At 41.2% G+C, this 20,773-nt stretch overlaps 1 protein-coding gene across 1 annotated transcript; it reads right to left on the minus strand.

Annotated features, from left to right (window-relative positions):
• Positions 1-1,025: 1,025 nt before the first annotated feature.
• dhcr7 (7-dehydrocholesterol reductase) lies at positions 1,026-13,946 on the minus strand. The gene is made up of 8 exons (XM_079664631.1): positions 13,855-13,946; positions 12,851-12,959; positions 11,784-12,006; positions 11,564-11,654; positions 10,878-11,091; positions 7,104-7,308; positions 3,132-3,263; positions 1,026-2,450 (listed from the first exon to the last, which is right to left on the minus strand). The coding sequence occupies exons 2-8, from the start codon at positions 12,955-12,957 to the stop codon at positions 1,986-1,988; spliced, it is 1,437 nt and encodes a 478-aa protein (XP_079520757.1). The 5' UTR covers positions 12,958-12,959; positions 13,855-13,946; the 3' UTR covers positions 1,026-1,985.
• Between the last annotated feature and the right edge of the window lie 6,827 nt (positions 13,947-20,773).

Genomic DNA, 20,773 nt, shown 5'->3' on the forward strand with positions numbered 1-20,773 from the left:
TCTTCCATTATCATAACTGATTTACATCCATAACTTGTATCATTACAGATATGGGAGACCCACTGATGGGGGGGCAGGAGGGTGCTTACATGGCATAATAGGTTGCCAGGTGTCATGGATAACTAATAACACTTGAGAACAAGCTGTCAATCATTGACGTCTTCACCTAAAATAATGCACCTAGAACATTTATTTTTTATTTGATACCAATGTAGTTTCACTCCAATGCCTTTTTTAAAGGAAACATCTTGAAAGATAACATTCAAGGTGAATTGCTAATTTTGAAACATTGATAAAACAACTACAGCATAAGGTCAATTTAAAGCTGTACTGCAGTTTCTAAATTATATCTTATCATCTACAACCATGAAGGTATACTTTCATTCTCAATTGTTGTATCCATGGTTACCCTATGCAAGCTTTCCTTCTAACACCATTAACTTTATATTTGTACTGGAAAATAACTATTTCCCACGAAATAGGGATTTACTAGGCTATATATATAATTTTGACGATTAAAAGTTAAAAAATAAGCTTGCCTGAAGAAGACCTTGGTTAAGATGTTACAAATCAACAAAAAAAGTTTGATTCTTATGCAGGTTTTGTTCTAGTTTTGCCTTTTTGATTCATAGTATCCACTGAGATTTTGTTGATCAGTGTACGAATGCTCAAACTAAATGATGATAGGAGTGTTACAACATAGAAGTGCATTAAGCAAATTATGCAGTGGTTTGAGTGTGGATTTGGTAAATGACAAAAACATATTTACAAGCTTTGAATGGACAGTGAAAGGACCATTATGTGTATTCTAAGCTGTTTGTATGTTTTTAGGTAAACCTACGCCACCTATGGAGATATGTATACAAATACAAGTCTGTTTACATGTAACTGACCACTTGGATTAGCTGTCATCTGCTGCCCCCTAGTGCTGAACATCAAAATAACTTGCTGGGGTGGAATTTAATTTAAATGTATTACTGTTTTGTTTGTTATACATTTCCCAATTTGACTTTCATACCCACACATATCTTGAATCCTTTTTTATTTGCTTGTATTCATACAGAATAAATCAACCAAATATCAAACTTTTGAAGTGAATGATGTTGCTATAGGAAAGGCAGTGCTGGCATACAGAAATAATATCAAACAGCAGACATATGATGTTTTGACAAACACAAAACCATTTCAATTAGCACAGAATAAGCTAAAACGTGCTTTTACCCAACCTAACGTAAATGTCGCAATCCGACACAGAGATGAGACTTTTTATGAGGTAGGCCAGAGAAACCCTTAATCTCATTGGTCCATTAATCCCTTCGACAGCAACACAATATTATTGTCTATATTGATTTTTTTTCATTTGAAATGACTTGGTGAGAAAAAAGCCCCCATCATGGCTACCTGAACTAAGTGACATTGATTATGAGCAACAGACAAGGGAACAAAAAGGTGTTAAACTCACAAAGATATAAAACAGAGAAACTTCAAATCCTCATATTTTAGAAAGCATAATCAGCCATGTTGTGTCTTGATAAATGATTATCAAAATGGCAAAGTGCATTATGGGAATGTCACAGAATGTTGTGTGTTAGAGAACTGACTCCTTCTCTTCCTGATTTTGGCTTTGGGTGGTTTAAGATGTGCTTGGTCTTACTAGCTCCAAAAATATATTGTATTGTCATTGAAATAGTTTTTAAGTATGTTAAGTGATCACATCATAACGGAAGCAGCATACTGGTGTATCAAACTGCCTTTAAGAGGCAGGAAAAAAAGAGCACTTAAATGTCTGTACCTGCATATTTTTGAAAGAGTGTGTCCAGCTCTTATTTACAATTTTTTTTTTTTTATGTACAAAGTGTAGTGTAAAATGTTCAGTATGTTATATTATAGACATATATAAAACACACAACACATTCCAATTTCTATTTTTGAATCTATGTAGCCCCTATCCCTGTGAGTCCCGCCTCCCCTTTTGCTCGCCCTCTCTAAAACACCCCAGGAATGAGTCGGCGCGGCACAACATCAGTGTAACGCTTCCAATCCTTTCCGTACTTGCTGCTGCAGCGGTGCTCGTCGCGCACACAGCGGTGCACCAGCAGGATGGTCATGTAAACGATGTAGAAGTACGGGAGGATGTGTCCGAAGCCGCAGGCGGCACAGTAAGCCAGGGAGCCCATCAGGTCCCCGGTGTAGTTGAGGTGCCGGGCCATCCCCCAGAAACCTGAGGTCATCAGTTTGCTGCGGTGGAGGCCGCCGTCACCGGAGTTGTACGAGCACTCGATGAACGTTGGCTTACTGCCCCAGATGGAGCAGGAGCCCTCGGTGCGGCGGAACAGATCCTTCTGGTGGTTGGTGGAGCGGAAAATGTAATACCCAACGAGGCCGAGCGACAGCACGGCAAGGGCATGGACGCTGGAGAGCTGCACCGGGTGGTACACCAGGTACAGACCCTGCAGAGCATTTATCACATTAATGTACACTTATTGGTGCTTTTATAGATTTGAGAGCTGAATTTGACAGCAAAACTAATGATTGGTTGAATGACAAGTATTTGATAAGGGATGGCATTAAGACATAGGATTTAAGTTCAATATAAATGAGTACAGAAGTCTTGTATTTTACTTTCAACTTGACTTTAGGGCTTCCCAATGGGTAGGCCCCCTGGTGTACTGGCTGAGTAATAACAGGTTGGCAGTAGCCTTGGCTGGAGAAAAAAACCTTCCATGCAGCAAATTCATCCAAATAGATATTATTTTTAACCATATCTTTGAAACTAATATACACTATATGAAATAAAATGCATATTTGATTTGTGCAATTTAGAACTGTACTTTTAATGTTATTAACAACTAACTGTTATTACTGTACAGTGTGTATTGTATGGGCAACTCTTATCTTTTAGATTCAAATCAGATCAGTTCAAATCATGTCTCTTGATCCTTTACAAAGGGTGGATCCCATTAGGTTTGCTGCCAATCATTAGTCCTCATGGTGTGATGTGTTGGTGTCAGGGAAGAACCACATAACTAAAACAACGGTGTTTACACATGATGCCACTAAGGACCAGTCATTTCATATTCATGACATCATTGTTACTATGCATTTATAACATGCATGCATGTGTTTGTTACCTGCAGTGTGTAAAGGTATGGCAGCCACACACAGTCTCCCCAACCCAGATACCATCCGAAGTGGTCGTGGCAGATATCAATAGTCTTCAGGTACCACGCCTCATTCCAGAAGAAATCCAATACATATAGGGCCTACAAAAACACAAAAAAGACACAGCTTGCCTTTACTACAATGACTCAACAAGCAGTGTTTACTCAAACTGTAGCTTAAGACCCCATTTACACGGGAACGCAAACGAATCGAAACGCAACGCAAACGAACCGAATACAATATCAAAAAAGTATTCCGTTCACACGAGACCACTCGAAAGCGCTGGAGACGCTGTAGTACATATGCCGAGCCTGTAAGTGGCGCTGTACTTCCGCACGAGACCGCTCGAAAGCGCTGTAGTACATATGCCGGGCCTGTAAGTAGCGCTGTACTTCCGCCACAAAATACACCAAAAGCAGCGAATAAGACCCCCGAGCATGGTTGCCTGGTTGCCCTTCTGTTTATTCTCCGTGGTGGATTTAACAACATGTAGCTCATGTAGTTATCTATGTCCACTTGTTGCTGATGGTTGTGGTAGAGGAGCTGTAGATTTTGCACTAACATTTGTAGCATGGTCAGTAGCAGTAGCTAGGGTGGTGGTGGCGAAGTCCATAGGGACAGGGGCAAGGCACCGTTCCCTACACTGCTCCCCGGGCGCCGTACATAATGGCAGTCCACTGCTCCTAACACTAAGATGGGTCAAATGCAGAGAAACCGTTTCGTTACATACCTGTACTACGTAATGACAATAAGTTGAATCTTCTTTTTCTTCTTCTTCATCTTCATCTTCTTCTACTGACAGTAGCTACTGCTACAGCAGTGAGCAGCAGATGTGAGGAGAGGCGGGGCTATGGCTTCATCGTTATCAGGAAATGATCGTATAGGACGTACACACGGAGCAATTTGGCCCCCCAGAGCGTTCCGTTTGCAGATCTATCCACCTTGGGACCCGTTATCATTTGCCGGGTCCGTTTCCGCGTTTCCGTTACGGCCTTGTGTGAACGAACGGGCTATACCAGGGGTGCCCAACCAGTCAATCTCCCCGCGATCGACCGGTCGATCACGGGGAGATTCCTTGTTGATCGCGAGATGTGTCTAAAAATAGAACAACAATATTCTGTTTTATCGCGTTAATGTCCTATCGGTCACGCCGGCCAATCACAAAGATTTGATGCGTTCAAGTGCATTATTCTGGCACAGGAAGATTATGTTTAATCTTCCATTATTCTGGCACAGGAAGATTATGTTTAATCTTCCTGTGCCAGAATAATGCACTTGAACGCATCAAAGCTTTGTGATTGGCCGGCGTGACCCCATGTGTCGGGGCGTGGCTGGTGGGCAGTGGGAATAGTTCGCTGACGTTGTCCGTGTCAACAGGAGTGACAGTCCGCACACACACAAGACCGCAAATATGGCAGAAGAAAAAAGCCAAAAATATATAATTTTCACTCCGAGTGGGAGGATGATTCTTTTTGTATCTATTCCAATTTAAAGTCCATCTGTCTCATCTGCAATGCGAGCGTGGCTTTAATCGAAGAAGGGTCATTTAGGAGCGGCATTTCAAAACAGTGCACAAATGCTATGAGACGGAATTCCCTCCTAATTCTGCCCTACGCTCCCAAAAGGGGAGGGACCTGAAAGGACAGCTAAATGCACAGCAGTCCATTTTCACCAGGCCCAACAACAAGAGCAAGGCTGCTACCATAGCATCTTATCGTGTCAGTCACGTTCTTGCGAAACACATGAAGTCTTTCAAAGACGGCGAAGTTGTGAAAGAAGCATTCCTGGAGGCTGCCGATGCGCTTTTGGGGGACAGTAAAAATAACAGTATTTCAACAGGTTTTTGATATAATAAAAACTCAAGTTAGATACCGTTATTAATCAGCTATAAGTTTTAGTTTGTCTGAACTTATTCATTATAATTATTGTACAAAATGGTATAAGAATGCAAACATAAAGATCTGTTCTGTTTTAATTGATTATAGTCTATTATCAATTCAGCTTAAGAAACTAGGGTTGCTTTCATCCATTTTAAAAAAGGCGTTTATTTTTATACTCTACTAAAATGAAACAAAAAAGGGTTTGATTCTATTAATTTTGTCTTTTTTTATTGCACTTTGGCAGCAGATTCATGTGTAGCTGCTAGGGGTGTAACGGTTCACAGAAGTCACGGTTCGGTTCATACCTCGGTTTGGGGATCAGGGTTCGGTGTGGGTTCGGTACAACAAGGAAAAGCAAAAAAAAGTCCCAAATGCATCATTTATTTTGCTGTTATTTATTTTTAACAGTTGTGCAAGTTTTGCTATGGAAATAAGGAACTCTAACATTTGGAATCATTAACTGTATTACACAGTTAAAAACAAACCACAAACAATAACACACACACACTCAGATGGCCATATTATTTATAATGGCTGATGTCAAACAAAAAGGTTAAATAAGCTGTACAACTAAAAAGAATGTCTTGAAAATATTAAAAATAAATAATAAGAAAGTTTTCAATCACAATCAATAAAAGGCAATACAGAACTGTATAACATATCCTGATGTCAAATATAAAATAAATACAATGATAAATATAAAACAAAATAAAATCTGTACCTTTAGGGGCAATGTCTAACATGTGTAATTAACTTGTGAGTGTGTGTGAGGCCATTATGCCTAAATAAAGGTACTCAAGCTTTACTCTATTTTCAAGTTTTTCTTCAAAAAGATGAGTTTGTCTACGTTGTCAGTAGTGAGGGCAGATCTGTTGGCGGTAACTATGTCACCTGCCGTCGAGAAAACCCTCTCGCTGGGGACTGAGACTGACTCGGAGGTGATTGAGCATGTTTGACGTGTTACCACTAGCATACCGAACCGCTGTCGAACAACGTCACACGCCGTCCTCGTCCGATCCACAACTCGCACCCCATCATTGTTGTAGTCCACAGGGAACCCGAAATGTTCCCACACACCTGATTTAAAAAGAAGCAGGTGGGTCTTCTAGCTCCTGTGTGTTGTGTGAACTCGCCATAGCTACTAACTTTTCTTCTTCATGTATTGTGTTCGTTTTGTTGTGTTTTGTTCTTGATTTGTTATACGGGCGGCTGGCTTTTAGGCGCAATACCGCCCCCTGGATTATATATAGTATAATACTGCCCTGAATGAAGACTTTTTTCCCACTCGTAAAAAAAGGCGTATTCGCCGTGTGACTGCATGTGCTGAACCGTGACCTCCGAACCGTGACGGTACGGGACGAATACGGATACCGTTACACCCCTAGTAGCTGCAGATCTGAGTTGTCTTATTAGTAAGCCTGATTTATACTTTTGTAGCAACACTATTTTTATAGAATGGCAAAGAAAGGGTTCAGAGTCTTTTCTTTTTTTCCTGTGTCATATGTGGCAGCACTGTTCAATGTTTCTTGAAAACATTACCCACTGTAGTATGTGACGTGTGAATAAACTCCAACTCTGTATCAACAACACTGTTGTGTAACTTCAGTTAAATACTTGTATGTGTGTAGATTAGAAAGAGGTAAAATAAAGGATCTGCAGTATTTTATGAAGTATTAATCGTACAAAGGTCAGTTTTATACAAGTAGAAGTGTGTATTTACCTGGTAGTAGGCTGTCAGTAATGGCTACGCCTCTTTATTTGGACTGGTAGATTTCGGCAGACTGGCAACTTTAAAAGTAGCTCTCGGTTCAAAAAAGATTGGGCACCCCTGTGCTATATACGAAAGAGAAAAGTAGCAGATACAACCTGTTTTGTTCCTGTGTAAACAGCGCCTTAGTGTCAAGAACTCTACATTTAAATATAAACACACACAACTAAACAGGTCGGAGAAGTTGAGTTTTTCCTAGTCAGTTTCTATATCTTGGTGTGATTTCATTTTAGAGGTGTCTGCTTCCACATATTTGCTCGGGGTCATCAATAGCAATTGGTATTCCTCCTTACCTGCAGGACGTTGACCAGGATCATGGAGTTGGTCACGTGACCGTACAGCTCTTGCTGCTTGGCCATGTATGACAGATTGATCAGAGTCCAGGCTACGATGCCGGGCCGGCCGTTGAAGAAAAGCTTGAAGTCGAACCACTTCCCGACGCGTGGGTTGAACTCGATGCCCATCATGTAGTTGTAGAAGACGTTCCCTGTGAACTTGCTGCAGAATCACAAAGAAAAGATCTTGATAAGCACTGTGAAGATTATGAAAACAATTGTAGAAAATTAAGGCTATCTATGGCCACTCATATTCACAGAGAAATATTGCTTTATATTATATAATATACTGCTTTATATTATATATCAATCAATGTTTATTTATATAGCCCAATATCACAAATGTTACATTTGTCTCAGTGGACTTCACAGTTTGTACAGAATATAATAAAGACTAAAAGTCTTCACTAACACATTATTCCAAATATTAATGTTTATATTAAGATTTAGTAGCAGTAGCCCTTAGGCTTGGCAGCAAGGGTGCCATCCCCTTATCATTGTGTATTATGTGTATCAATAATTTTATTTTAAATAACGGGTAGGCTATAGTTAGGGCTGGGTCAGGGTTGCCTTGAACATCCCCCTGGGTGCTATACTTTATTGTATTTCATTTAATATGATTTCCCTTTACAGGGTATATGCAGGAATCCTGAAGTCAAATTTAATACCTTTTAAGACCTTTTTTAAGACCCTTTCCATACATTTTAAGACCTCATCGCAACTTTGAGTTCTAACCGGTTACACACTTTACCTCACATTGACTATATTGATTGTAAGATAGCACAACTAAACAGAGTGCAGACAGACTACTGAAGCCTCCTCTCCACATGAACTTCAACCTCTCTTTGAAGGTCAGGTTTAATGCAGAATGTTGCTTTGTTGCTTCTGTACTCTGTGCTCTTTCATTCCAGTAAAACTCCTCAGAAACCATTAGAAACCAGTATTTGACCAATAAACAAAACAATTGACAAAACTTTGAACTATGAAATATATTAAACTTTGGTGAGCTTCAGCGGGGTAATGCCATATAGGAGCTCCCTCACAAATACCCAGGGGTTAAATTGGGCTGGGGCACATAGGACGATGCTCTGACGTCATCACCCTCACACATTTGTCATATGTTTACAAAAAAGGATATATATGTTAAGACTTTTCTCGTTCTTAATATAGACTATATTTAGGGTAAATATGTGTTGACTTTACTTTAAAATAGCAGATCTCTGTGACCGGATATAGTTTGGCTTAGACCCCGGCCCCACGAGGACGCATACGGTAAAACTCATACGCAAACGCAAAAAAGTATTCCGTTCACACGCATTCGATTCATTAACGTGCCCGTTCACACTAGACCGCTCGAAATGCTGGTAATGCTGTAGTACATATGTCAGGCCTGTAAGTGGCGCTGCTGCCGCCACAAAATACACCAAAAGCAGCGAAGAAGACCACGGAGCATGGTTGCCATGGTTGCCCTTCTGTTTATTCTCCGCGGTGGGCGGCGTGTTCTCCTGCTGTATCTCTCAGGTAGTCCACCAGCAGAGGAAAAACACCCACGTCTCCGCCTCTTCCAAGGAACGAGGGAACCGTGCGGCAGTTTCCGTTAAAAAAAATGTTCTGCCGGTCAACATGTCAGTTAAAGTTTAAATCTTCCGTACAAAATTAGAAAAGTGCCGATAAGAGGTCTTCCTTGTTATTTATTGAGCTTTAAAACAAATTGATAACGATTCTGTTCTCTGTATAATAATATTTAATAAACGGTGCCTGCCTCTCTTTTCCTCCCCCTCTTCTGACAGCCCAGCAGCAGCAGGAGACGTGGGGAGAGGGAGGCGGGCTATTTCATCGTTATCAGAAAATGATCATATAGGGCTTACACACAGAGCCGTTGGACCCCCAGAGCGTTGCGTATGTCGGTCTACCCACCTTGGGACCCCCCCCCCACAGAGCGGAGCAAGGCAACGAAACTTAAAGAGCAACTTCCAGGTTAAAGAAACCTGTGAATAAATGTGTAGGAAAATGATGAATACACTAGATTTTCAAAAACATATACAGAAATATACACTACAGTGACATCTGGCGTCGTTTCTGTAAGAAATGTTCACTTCCGCATAAAAAAGCCTCGGCACGTGACCTCCCGCGTGTGACGTAACACGGGGGACACAAGGGGGAGAGCGGCCGGTGTAACGTATTAATAAACATGGATCCCAATTCTAGTTTCGACACAGAAGAGGTTGAACATGAATATTCGAATGCATATGACGGACCACAACCTTATAATTATGAGCCTGCTAGGCGTCCAAGAGACCAGGAACAGCCAAGGATGATAAGAAATAACGGCCATCGGAGAGAAATTGAGCTGTGGTGTGAGGAGAACCAGTGGAGAACTGGGCAGCTATCTTGGTGAGTGACCGGCGTTAGCTACAGAATGTTAGCTAACGTCACATCACAACATTGTAAAGTTAGCTATCATATATCAGGCTATAACTAAAGTAGCATTGATAATATAGTAACGTTACTGGCAGGACTGTTGATACTGATCCATAACAGAAACTAATGCGCAAGTATCAGCCGTATCTCGCGTTACCTAATGCAACGCTACACTACGGTGCTGTGTACCGGAGGAGAGACGCGAGATACGGCTGATACTTGACGATCTGGCGGAGAAAGGTTGTGGAGCCTCCGTTGATATGTCGTTGTAAATGGCTTGATGGAAAGCAGGTGTGTAGTCGGGGAGGGTGCACAGCTGATTGCAGCAGGTGAGTGGAGGTTGAGCCGGGAGCCAGGAGTGACAGCCACCACGCACACACAAACAACACAGTACCGGAGGGGAGAGAGAGAGAGCAACGAAGGGGGGGGAGGAAACAGAAGTAATACGGTTTCCTGATAAAGCTGTGGAGAGTATGTGCTACAGGGAGGTGGATGCACAACGCACCCAGGAACGAACGTTAGCTTCGGTCCTTTTTACTGTGGACTCGATGTCCTGACAGGCTGGTATTTGTGCAACCTGCACAAACACAATACTGCACCATGATTACAAATGGTGAAATACAATGTAAAACTACCAAAAAATACCAGCTCCTTAAAACACAACCGCTCTACTCAACGCAACTACTAACTATACCCGCGGTCAGAGAGCGGGGATGTGTCCCCTGTGTGATGTAATATGACGCGTTTGACGTATGACCTTAAAAAAAAGCAGTTTTTAAGAGCAGAGCTCAAAATTGCTCCTTTCCCTCTGAATTCCTGCCCTTATGTCTCGTGAAACATATCAAATCCTGCATTACATTTTTTAATTGTAATTTTCAAGCAAGTTTAAGCATAAATGTAGAAAAAATAAAAACCTGCAAGATGCTCTTTAAAAAGAAAAAGAAGCAGCATTTTACGGCGCGCTATGCATGGGGCCGCCTTGAGGGGGTTTCCCGACATGTCGTTTCAGTAAATTAAAGGGTGTTTCATGTTGTCGTTGCTGTGGGACTTCTTAATACCTTGGAAAATGCAGTTTAATACTTTTTAATACTTTTTAATAGCCTTAATTTTCGCTAAATTGATTGATCAACTTTTAATACTTTTGAAGACCCCGCGGACACCCTGCTTTAGTTGTATTTTACATTGGCATTTTGTCAGTTGGATTTTCTATGTTGTAATGTTATTATGTTTTTTTCTGTACAAACTGCAAAGCCACCTGAGACAAATGTATTTGTTGATTTTAAATCAAACTTGAATGTGATCAGTACTCACCAGTCTTCAGCGCACGTGGGGAAAAGGTAGGCCTTTGTGAAAGCATAGGTGGACACAGCGTAGCCCAGTATGTTAGCACACCACATCAGAGGGATCCAGTTGTCAAAGATGATGGTGGGGGAAAACCAGTGGAAGTATTGGGCGTTGGCGTACCACAGAGCATGAGTGATCAGCCAGCACTGCAGCCCATTCACCTCATACTTGTTAATCAAGCCTTAAAACACAGGAGATCAGATTTTAACATACCATTTTGTTGTTTGTTACAAATTTGTATAAATCTCTCCTAAAGTAAAAGTGGATTTAACACATTATATTACATGGCTTAGTTGAATACTCAATTCTGATTGGTCAATTTGGACAATAGGTCTGCTCTTTTTCAATAACAGACTGCTGCTAATTGCGCTGTGATCAAGTAACTATGTGCAGTCATATCAATCCGCAGTAAGAAGTCCGGTCAATTTAACATCAGCTGAGTCCCAAAAAGATATTGATTTTCCTTCTTCAGAATAGTCTGCAAAATATTTTTTGATTATTTATTTGTATTATTGGCGAGAGCATGCAGTCTACAACAGACCATTTTTTTTAAATGAATACAATTGTGTTAATCAATATCCTGCTTTATAATATTGATTTATTTAGTTAGTGGCCATAGACTTCTATGTATGGGTAAGTGTGTAAGTAATTACCAGCAGGCGTTCGTGCTCCGTCCTGCACTCCACCGACATAGCCAGGAATAAACTTGTGTGTAATGTCAGGAACACACATATACAGGAACACCTACGGGAGGAACACACACCCTGTTTTAACACTTGCCAAGATCCCTCCCTGTTTAGCATGAGCTGGAATGGACACATTATGCAAGTTGCACCTCCCGCCCTCATTTTTTGTGCTTCTTCTTCTTCTTACCTGGAAGGACACCCAGATGGCGTAGATCTTTGCAGCTGACCAGGTGAAGGAGGGAGCTCGGGACCAGATGGAGAGCAGGGTGGTCTCTCCTTGGTATAACTCAATCAGAGGCTGGCTGACGGAGCACTGGTACTGATCACAGGCCATCACAAAGTAGAAGACGATGAAAGGGGCGAAGCAGAGGAGGCCTATAACACTGCTCAGGGAAAACCAGTCCACCTCCCTGAGGATGAATCACATGTGAACACAGATTTAAGTTTGGGCTGGGAGACAAAGAAAATATTCAGACATATACGGTACGATATACTTTATAGTCCCCGTAAGGAAATTTGTTCTGGACTCCGTCCCACACTTCCGCATACATGTACATATACACAAACATGAGACATACACAGATCATCTGCCATACACCGTTTGAACAAACACAATACACAGACGTGACATGATTTTGTTGTTTCAGTATTACCAGAACGAGTCAAATGTAGGGTTGGAAGATGAGACTACAACATCAAAACAACAATAATAACTAAAAAATGCATTTCCTGCAGAAAATGCGTGTGAATGCTATAAACTGTGTACATTTGTTGCTGAATTTAGCTGAAAATGCAGAAAAAGCTGAATATGTTATTAGTTCATTTAAAAATTGCAGTAGATTGTGATTTCAGTACAGTTTAATTAATTGATCAGACCTAGTTTAAATGGTATATGGACTGCATTTATATTGCGCTTTGAGGTCTTTCCGAACCCTTATAGCAGCTTTACATATACATTACATAGTCAGCACTCAGCCATTCACACACATTCATACAGAGAGAGGGGCTGCCATACAGGGGGCCCCTGCTCAGCGAGACTAACACACTCACACACCGTCCATGCCATTGGAAGCAATTTGAGGTTAAGTATCTTGCCCAAGGACACATCAACATGTTGACAGCGGAGGTTGGAGATCAAACCAACGACCTTCCAATGGAGGACGACACTCCACCTCCTGAGCCACATAAACTTTTGATAAAGTAAATTATATAAGAAAATTGCCTATTGCAACCTGTGACATAACATCGTCTCACCATGCTCTCCCCCACTGTGCAGGCTGCCCCTCCTCTTCACTGGACTTCCCATTGGCACCGTGCTGGGCTCTTCTTCTGGTGGCTTCCATGGCCACGGAACCTTTCATTACTGGGGAGGGATCAGGTTATCAGGTTATCAGGTTATCAGGTTAGAATCAGATATCCAGTGGCATGTTGTACTTTGTACTTCTGTCTTTCGAAGAACATACAGTTGCATTCACCAAATAAAATATGTAGGTAATGGCACCAATGACAAGGGGACAAAAGAAGCTATTTTATACATTCCGTAAATAATTTGCCTTTTTGTCTGTACTCTTTTAAGAAGTGTTTCAATGTGAACATGCCATGAAAGGACAAACAACACGTTCCACAAGCCAAACATTAACAAACAGATCTGAGGTAATTGGGAATTAAAGTTCATGTCCTTGGAGATGTGGCATAACATAAAGTAAAGTCAATAAATAAAGCTAACTGTTCGTGCGCGCGCACGCACGCACACACACACACACACACACAAACACGCACACACACACACACACGCACACACACAATATAGACTAGAGCAAAGGTAATGATGCATGTACTTCATGCATTTCATACATATGCGCACAGAAACAATATTACTATCATTTAATAACTATGTTGCATGAAGAGACTGTTTGTCCAACATGTCCGTGTTAGCATGTTAACAGCAGCTTGTCACACAGGCAAGTGGGAAGAGGGAGGAGGCGACCCAGCGTTTCATAACGACATGAAAAATAAAACCGTTTACCTCTTTTTTGTGTGAAATACAAATCTTTATCTTTTGCACGTGCCCCTTCTCTGACGAAGTAAGCGGAAATAACTGGGTTAAACGCTCAGTACTCATACTCATGTGTATCCTTAACGGTGCTATTTAAATAAACACAGAGGTAGTGCACATTTATTAACCGTAAACACAAGTTGTAGGGCTACCAGGTTAAAAATCACGTTAGAGATGCACTAATGTACCGTAGCTCACTCACCGGTAGACAGGCCGACAGAGGAGGATGCAGGCTGCTCTTCCAGGTGCAGGCTATCATGTAACCGCTGGAACAAAACTCACGGTAAGGATAGAGGCTCCGCCCATAAGACCACTATTTATTAAAATGTAACCAATGATATCCGTGCAAAGGCGGGCCTGGGAAGTGAGGTGGACTCTGATTGGGCAGTATTAACTGGAGCCACCAGCTCCTCACAAAGACACCAGTGGTGGAATCGTTTAGTAAACAATGAAAATGGAAACATTATGAAATACCTTTCATAGAATCTTTGCCAAACACTGTCCTTTGGCACCATCGATTCTTATAATAGGTTGTTATATCACAATGTTATTAATGACAGAATCAAAAAGACAACGTAACGAGAAATCAGCAACATTATAAAGGAACACATTTAAATTTGAAAAAAATAACTGAAATGCCTTTTTCAAGAGCAAAACTCTAATTTCAAACAAAAATGATTACACAATGTCAGATTCTAATAGCCTACTGAGTACCCAGTTGACGTTTAATTTAATACTGGTCTTGAACAGAGGCATGTTAAAAAACATTATTTTGTTACACAAGACTCAATTGAATTGCAGTTAAACAGTTATTGTATTATGGTTTTGTCTATTTAGTAGGCCTACTTTCATACACAGACATACAAATATGGTGTTTCTTCTCATTTAAAACAATATTAAATTGCCCATGTCATGGCCATTTCTACTGATCATAATTCCATTGTTGAGGCATACTAAAATAGATTTATACCGTGCATCTTTCCAAACTCACATTGGTTTCTCATACAGCATCTCTGTAAAGTATGTGAATTCACCGGTATTCACTCTCTTGTTGGAGCAACATTTGACCAATCACAAACATGGAGAAGCGCACTGACAGCGCAGCGTCTAGCTTCCTGAATGAAAAGTGAACAATAATATTAGACATATGAAGAAGTAAAACTTTAAACATCCATGACTTAAACACTTTATCGAAGATAAAAGCCACATAGCTGCACCTGCAAGGTGAATACAGCTGGTAAAAGTGTTTGAATGAGTACATTAACAGGTTTATGATATCACTGCCCCATCTAAGACACGAGTGGATCTGACTTTAAATACATTTGACTCAAGTGTTTCATCAACTTAATGTGTTGCCTAAAATAATACTTCTGCATACAGTATGTGACACTGTAACAGAGCTTACACACGGCAGCGTGCGTTGAAGCTTCAATGCTTCTGCCAGGCCCGGCTCCAGGATGAAATTACTGAGGGGCTGTTAACAACAACGAAAAGTACTGACAATGTAATGAATTGACACACCATGCTTTTTTCCTTCTCACTGCTCTACAATCTCTTTGCTTCTTTATTTTTATTCTGGATTTACCCCTCTTGTTCTGTTATTTTCCTCTAATCTTTAATCATAGATAGTAAATAGTTGATATATAGATAGATGGCTGCACTTTGGTTCACAGACTAACATTGATTTCCTCAATTTATAAATGGACAGGCTCTGTAATTATACCATAACCTGTTCTCCTCTATCCCTTAACTCATCTTCCGATACATATTTACTTACTTACTATCTACTCTAGTCAAGTCAGGATTAAAGAAACATTAATCTGGTTGATTTTTTATTTTCAGGATTGAATGTTCAAATCAAGGCCTAAAACCTGGCATTTCATAAGAAAGTGACTAATATATAAACCAAATGTAATATTGGATCAAATACTACACCAAATGGACAGACACAGATTAAAAATAAAAATAAATTCCCATGGTTTGTCTCTAGAGTCTAACTGCCATGAGAAAAATCCAATCAATGTTCCAAAATCCGTCACTAGATGTCGCTCATTGAACCAATACGGTTGATATAATACATAACATATTATTATTCGAGTAAAAGGGCTCGCTTTGGGAAAAACCTGATCCATACAGGCAGCCCTAAATAATAACAAGTAACCATCATGTGTGGTGCTATCTGTAGTTGTCTGTCTTATTTTGTGTGGATGTCAAACAACATGGATTCCAAGTCAATATACGAAAGTAAATCAAGAAATGAAGTAAACAAGCTGATCTTCAAGTTCCTCAAAAACACTGGTCTGAAGAGAAGGATGTAATATAAACATTTAATAAATCAACAGTAGGTGGCGATATATGCTCCAAGTGGAAGCGATTTGCCATTAAAGACAAAAGAAGGAGAAGAAGAAGAAGAAGAAGTAGTAGAAGAAGAAGAAATACGCTAACGCTACAAACAGGCACAACACTGTTACTCTGCTTTTACTGACATGCATAGCCGTGGGAACATGTTTCAAATGGGGGGTGCTGTGGGGATGACAACACCAGGGCTGGTTCTGACCAATGTGCTGCCCTATAAGGCAATATTTTAGCTGGCAATGAAAAACCTCTACAAAAGACCACTACAATGCAAAAAGAGAAATATATTGACATGTTGGACAGCTTATATAACAAGGCTTCAAATTTATTATATATTATAACATGTTTTAATTGGAGGGGTGGACTTCACATCCTCTAGGGGGGTCCGGGGGTACCCCCCCGGGAAGATTTTTAAAACATTTTAAAGTAAAATGCTTCAATTTGGTGCACTTTGAGCGCCCAATTAGAGACTGATCTAGGGGGTACAACTCTAAACACCCATATGAAAAAGATCGGTTTGCATTTTATCAATCAAATAAGCAGGTATGTGAACATTTCCAATAACCTACCATAGCCAATAACAAATACATGTAACTTATTTTATTTGTGTTGTTCATTCATATCTTATTTTACAAGTTAACATTTATTTATTTATTTATATTTTAAAATCTCTCCAGTTTTAAACGATATTTTTGGTTTACTGTCCTATAGTATACATTGGAATGATTTCAAATCTGTTTTTATTTATCCTAATAATTATAAAGGTGTGCCTTGGAAATATTTGTTAACATAAATTGTGATCAAAACGTTTGAGACCCACTGAGATAACTTCGACTAAAGTGAACTATCTAAGCCCTCAGAGTCCTTTACCTCACTGAGCCTCTCAGTCTGACAGGAGAGGACCCTCCCTCCACATTATTGTAGAAACAGCTTCTTATATCCGTTAGCACAGCAGAAGCTAACAACAATCCCCGCCGGTACCGCGGTATCCCCTCTCTCTATCTCTCTCACTTTGGCTGTGAGCTGCGGGCGCCTGCTAAGCCAACATCCCCCACTTCATCACTCACAGCGCCTATCGTACAGGGCAAATGGAAAATGTAACCGGGGAAAAGGGTGTTATCTTTACTTAATTATGAATGTTGTTACATCAAGGCTGAAAATTCGTTTTTTTTTATTATATCTCGTGGAAGTGCAGATCCCCTGTCCTCCACCAGGGGGGGGGGCAGCACCCTCAGCACCCCTACTTCCCACGGCCCTGCTGACATGTAACATTTTATTTCACCTTGCTCTATTTTTTTAACGGACGTTCAAAAACGGGAACATTTTCGGGAGTTTCAACCGGGTACCAGCCACCGAAAACGGGGACTCTGCCTGGAAAACGGGGAGGTTTTGGTCACCCATCCGACTGTGTTTACAGCTAGCACACACGCTAACATTAAGACTACAAGCTCACTTGGGGTTGAGGCTTTTTTACACGTTGCTTGACTGCCTGCCCACATATCTGATCTAAACATAGTAACGTGTATTGGGGAAAATAATTATTTAAAGTTATTTAATAATTGTACTTTTTGATGGATGAATGATGCTCAAAGTGAGGGGGCAAAGAATACAACTGAGGGGGCAATGCCCCCTTTTGTCCCCTCGTTGCGCCGGGCCCGGCTTCTGCCAATTCAATTTGAAGCTTCAACGCTTCTGCCCATTCACTTTGAATGGGGTGACGTCACGCTTCGCCGAACTGCATTGTGGGAGCAAAGTGTAGCTTTGCGGCCCTGCACCCTGCACCCTGATGATACCCGCCATGGCTGCTACTGGGGCCTTCGTCCTCAATTGCCGCCACCACGTCCCCTCCACACACTGCCAGATATCTGGCAACAGGGGCGAGACGAAGGCCGGCTGCACCGGAAGCACCGGGCCGTAAAACCCCTACCGAAGGCGGCTTACAGGCCTCGGTGGCAGCGGTGGGGGGAGCGCCAAGCCCACACACTCCGCCGCCAGGGTCATCACCGCCGGGAAGTCCAGACGCGCAGACCTGTGTGCTGGAACCTCCTGGCTGCCGGAACCGAAGGTATCAGACAACGGGGCGTCCTCGTCGTCCTCCGCGAACGCGACCACCCGGCCCCTCGGGAGGGTGAACTCGAATGGCACCTCATTGAGATCATCCATTTCGACCACCTCGAGGTCCTGATCCTTCACCTGCGGGCCGAGCTTCCCCCGGAAATGCTCGCCACGATGCCGGCGGCTTAGCTGCGGGATCATGCGGCAGGCATTACAGGCTGGCGACTGGCCCCAGGCACTGGAAGAACAGGCGGTGCGGGTCAGCCCCTGCAATCAGGCTAGGGCATGTCGGGCAGGTTCGGTGCTCCAGGAGTGGTTCCATGTTCAATCGCTTCTCTTTCTCTCTCACGTCTTTGCTCAGTATCACTTCCGCTCGCTGAAGAGAAAGGGATGACGGTCAGGTTTTTTTTGTTATACTTTTGTGAGATGCGCGCGCATTCAGGTAGGCCCGCCCCGGGGCCGGCTACGTCTATAGAAGTCTCAGTAGGTGAATGCTTGCATGATAAGGTAGTACCCATATAGTCCAGTAGAGGGCGGAGCCTGTCAGAAATGTAACCCAGAGTTTTCCCTGAAGTTAGCTCGCTAAGCGAAAATCCGGCTTCATAGTACAGGCCTCTGAACACTAAATAACTATAACCTGACCAGAGGGCCTTCAAAAGGTCAGTTTGGTCCCAAGATTTGGCACTTGGAGACGGTGGAGGATTACTGCGAGTGCCTCCTGTGAGACCCATATTAAATTAAAGTCATATTTCATTTTCCGTACAGTGCGCAGTTATTGCCAATTGTTCTTCCCGACAATTAACTTTATCTTTTGCGTTACAATTTATTTTTTTATTTTTTACAATTCCATTTGCTAAGTGCAATAGTTACTCATACATGTTCTGTGTGTCAAAGGTTCTTGGGTTTTATACTTCGATTGTTTAGCACTTATGTCAGTAATGCAGTTTTGTCAGGTGCATGAACATAAACCAACCACTAGAGGGTAGCATTCAGCTGTTATATTATGCCACTGCATACACAGCACCACCACCACCACCAAATGCCCTTATAAGAGAAGTGCAGTTGAATTGTATATCTATTTTTCAGCTTCTTAAATCAAACCAGTCTAGATGTGAAACAGTGCGGCATCAGGCATTCAATGAGCAGGACTTGTCTTTATGTAGGAGTTCAGCATTCAGCTGGTAGATTGTTCAGGAAGTTAATCCTCCAAACTGAATCTTTATTGCCACTGAGATGTGAGGATGCCAAGGACAGGCTTGGGGAGTAATGGATTTCAAGTAATGCAATTACGTACAGTAATCAGGAGGATACAAAACAAGGAGACCGTATTCCCTTGGAGTTACATAAATTGTATAATACATTATCATACGTATTACCAGTACATTTATACAAATTGGGATTAGATCACAACATTACAACACACACAGAAAAGATCGATATTGAGATGCACATGCTCAAAATGTTTATGTTTGCTTTGTAAACTGTACGTGCTCATGTTGGTCTATGACTACTCCATCAATAAAGAAAAGAAAGGTTTTTCTTTAAAAAAAACTCTGCAGACAATCAAAATGTTGGATTTTCTAAGGTTTCATTGTTTTATTTTTCTAATATAATAAACTTAAGTAAAAAACATCTTATTACAATTTTGTTTCTGTCATATTTATTTGCATATTTGATTTTGATATAATCCAGAAGTAATGGGAAGCAATCAGGTTACATTACTTTAATGATGAGATACTCAGATTACTGATTCTATTGTTTAACAGGTATAGGTAACCAACCCTATGTTTTCATATTTCTGGACTTTCTTTTTTGACTGATCTTTGTCCAGTGTGAAAGCTAGTGGGAATGATGTCCAGTTGTCATAGTGTGTTCTAAATTGTTGGGATAGGCCTGCAAAAGACCGTAAAATTACTTGACTGACTCCAATGTTTTAATGTTATATCATATCTTAGTCTTGAGGAAAACAAAAGTAGTGGAGAAGATGTGAGAATGCTGTGTATTTTTATATCCAGTGTAGGAATGTGTTGCAATGCGAACAGTTGATCAGGGGTATTTTCTATTGCACTACTGGCTCTTATATTGGGAGTGGGGATACATTTGTGTCTCATTACTTGTGGCTTTTTGTGCCGCGTTAGACATTCCACCATCATATTATCCCCTTCATGTAATCAGCACCAAACACGCTCCCTCTGAAACACTCCAGGACTCTGACCCTGCTGCTCGGAAATGTAGCCGTGTGCTTTTTGGACAGTCTCAAACTGCTTTATTGTCATCATATGTGTGATTTTCTGATTATCCGGATGTGGTTATTCTCCAGGTCTACTGGTTTCCTGTAAAATAACTTCTGCATCATCAAATGACCTCACTCTTTCTGATCTTTGAAACATTCTTCTAAGTCTGGTACTGCTTCTCTTTTCTTTCAGTGTGTGTTATGTAGCAGTCTTTACTCTGTTTCCCTGTTCTCCTTCCTCACTTCTCCACTCTTTGATCAGATGTTGCTATGCTGTATTCAGACAGTGTGATGTATCTGGGCCAAGCAGCAGACATCACTGCTTCACAATGTGTCTGAGAAAAAGAAGACATTTTCAGCTGCTGGCATCTTTTGTTACCTTGTGAAATTTACTGTAAAAATGCACCAGTCTGCTCTCAGAAAGCACTTTCATATTAATCCCAGAATGTAACATGTCAGAATTATTGATGAAAAACCT

This window comes from Notothenia rossii (genome assembly GCF_949606895.1).
Source record: "Notothenia rossii genome assembly, chromosome: 2".
In the NCBI taxonomy this organism is placed as follows: domain Eukaryota; kingdom Metazoa; phylum Chordata; class Actinopteri; order Perciformes; family Nototheniidae; genus Notothenia; species Notothenia rossii.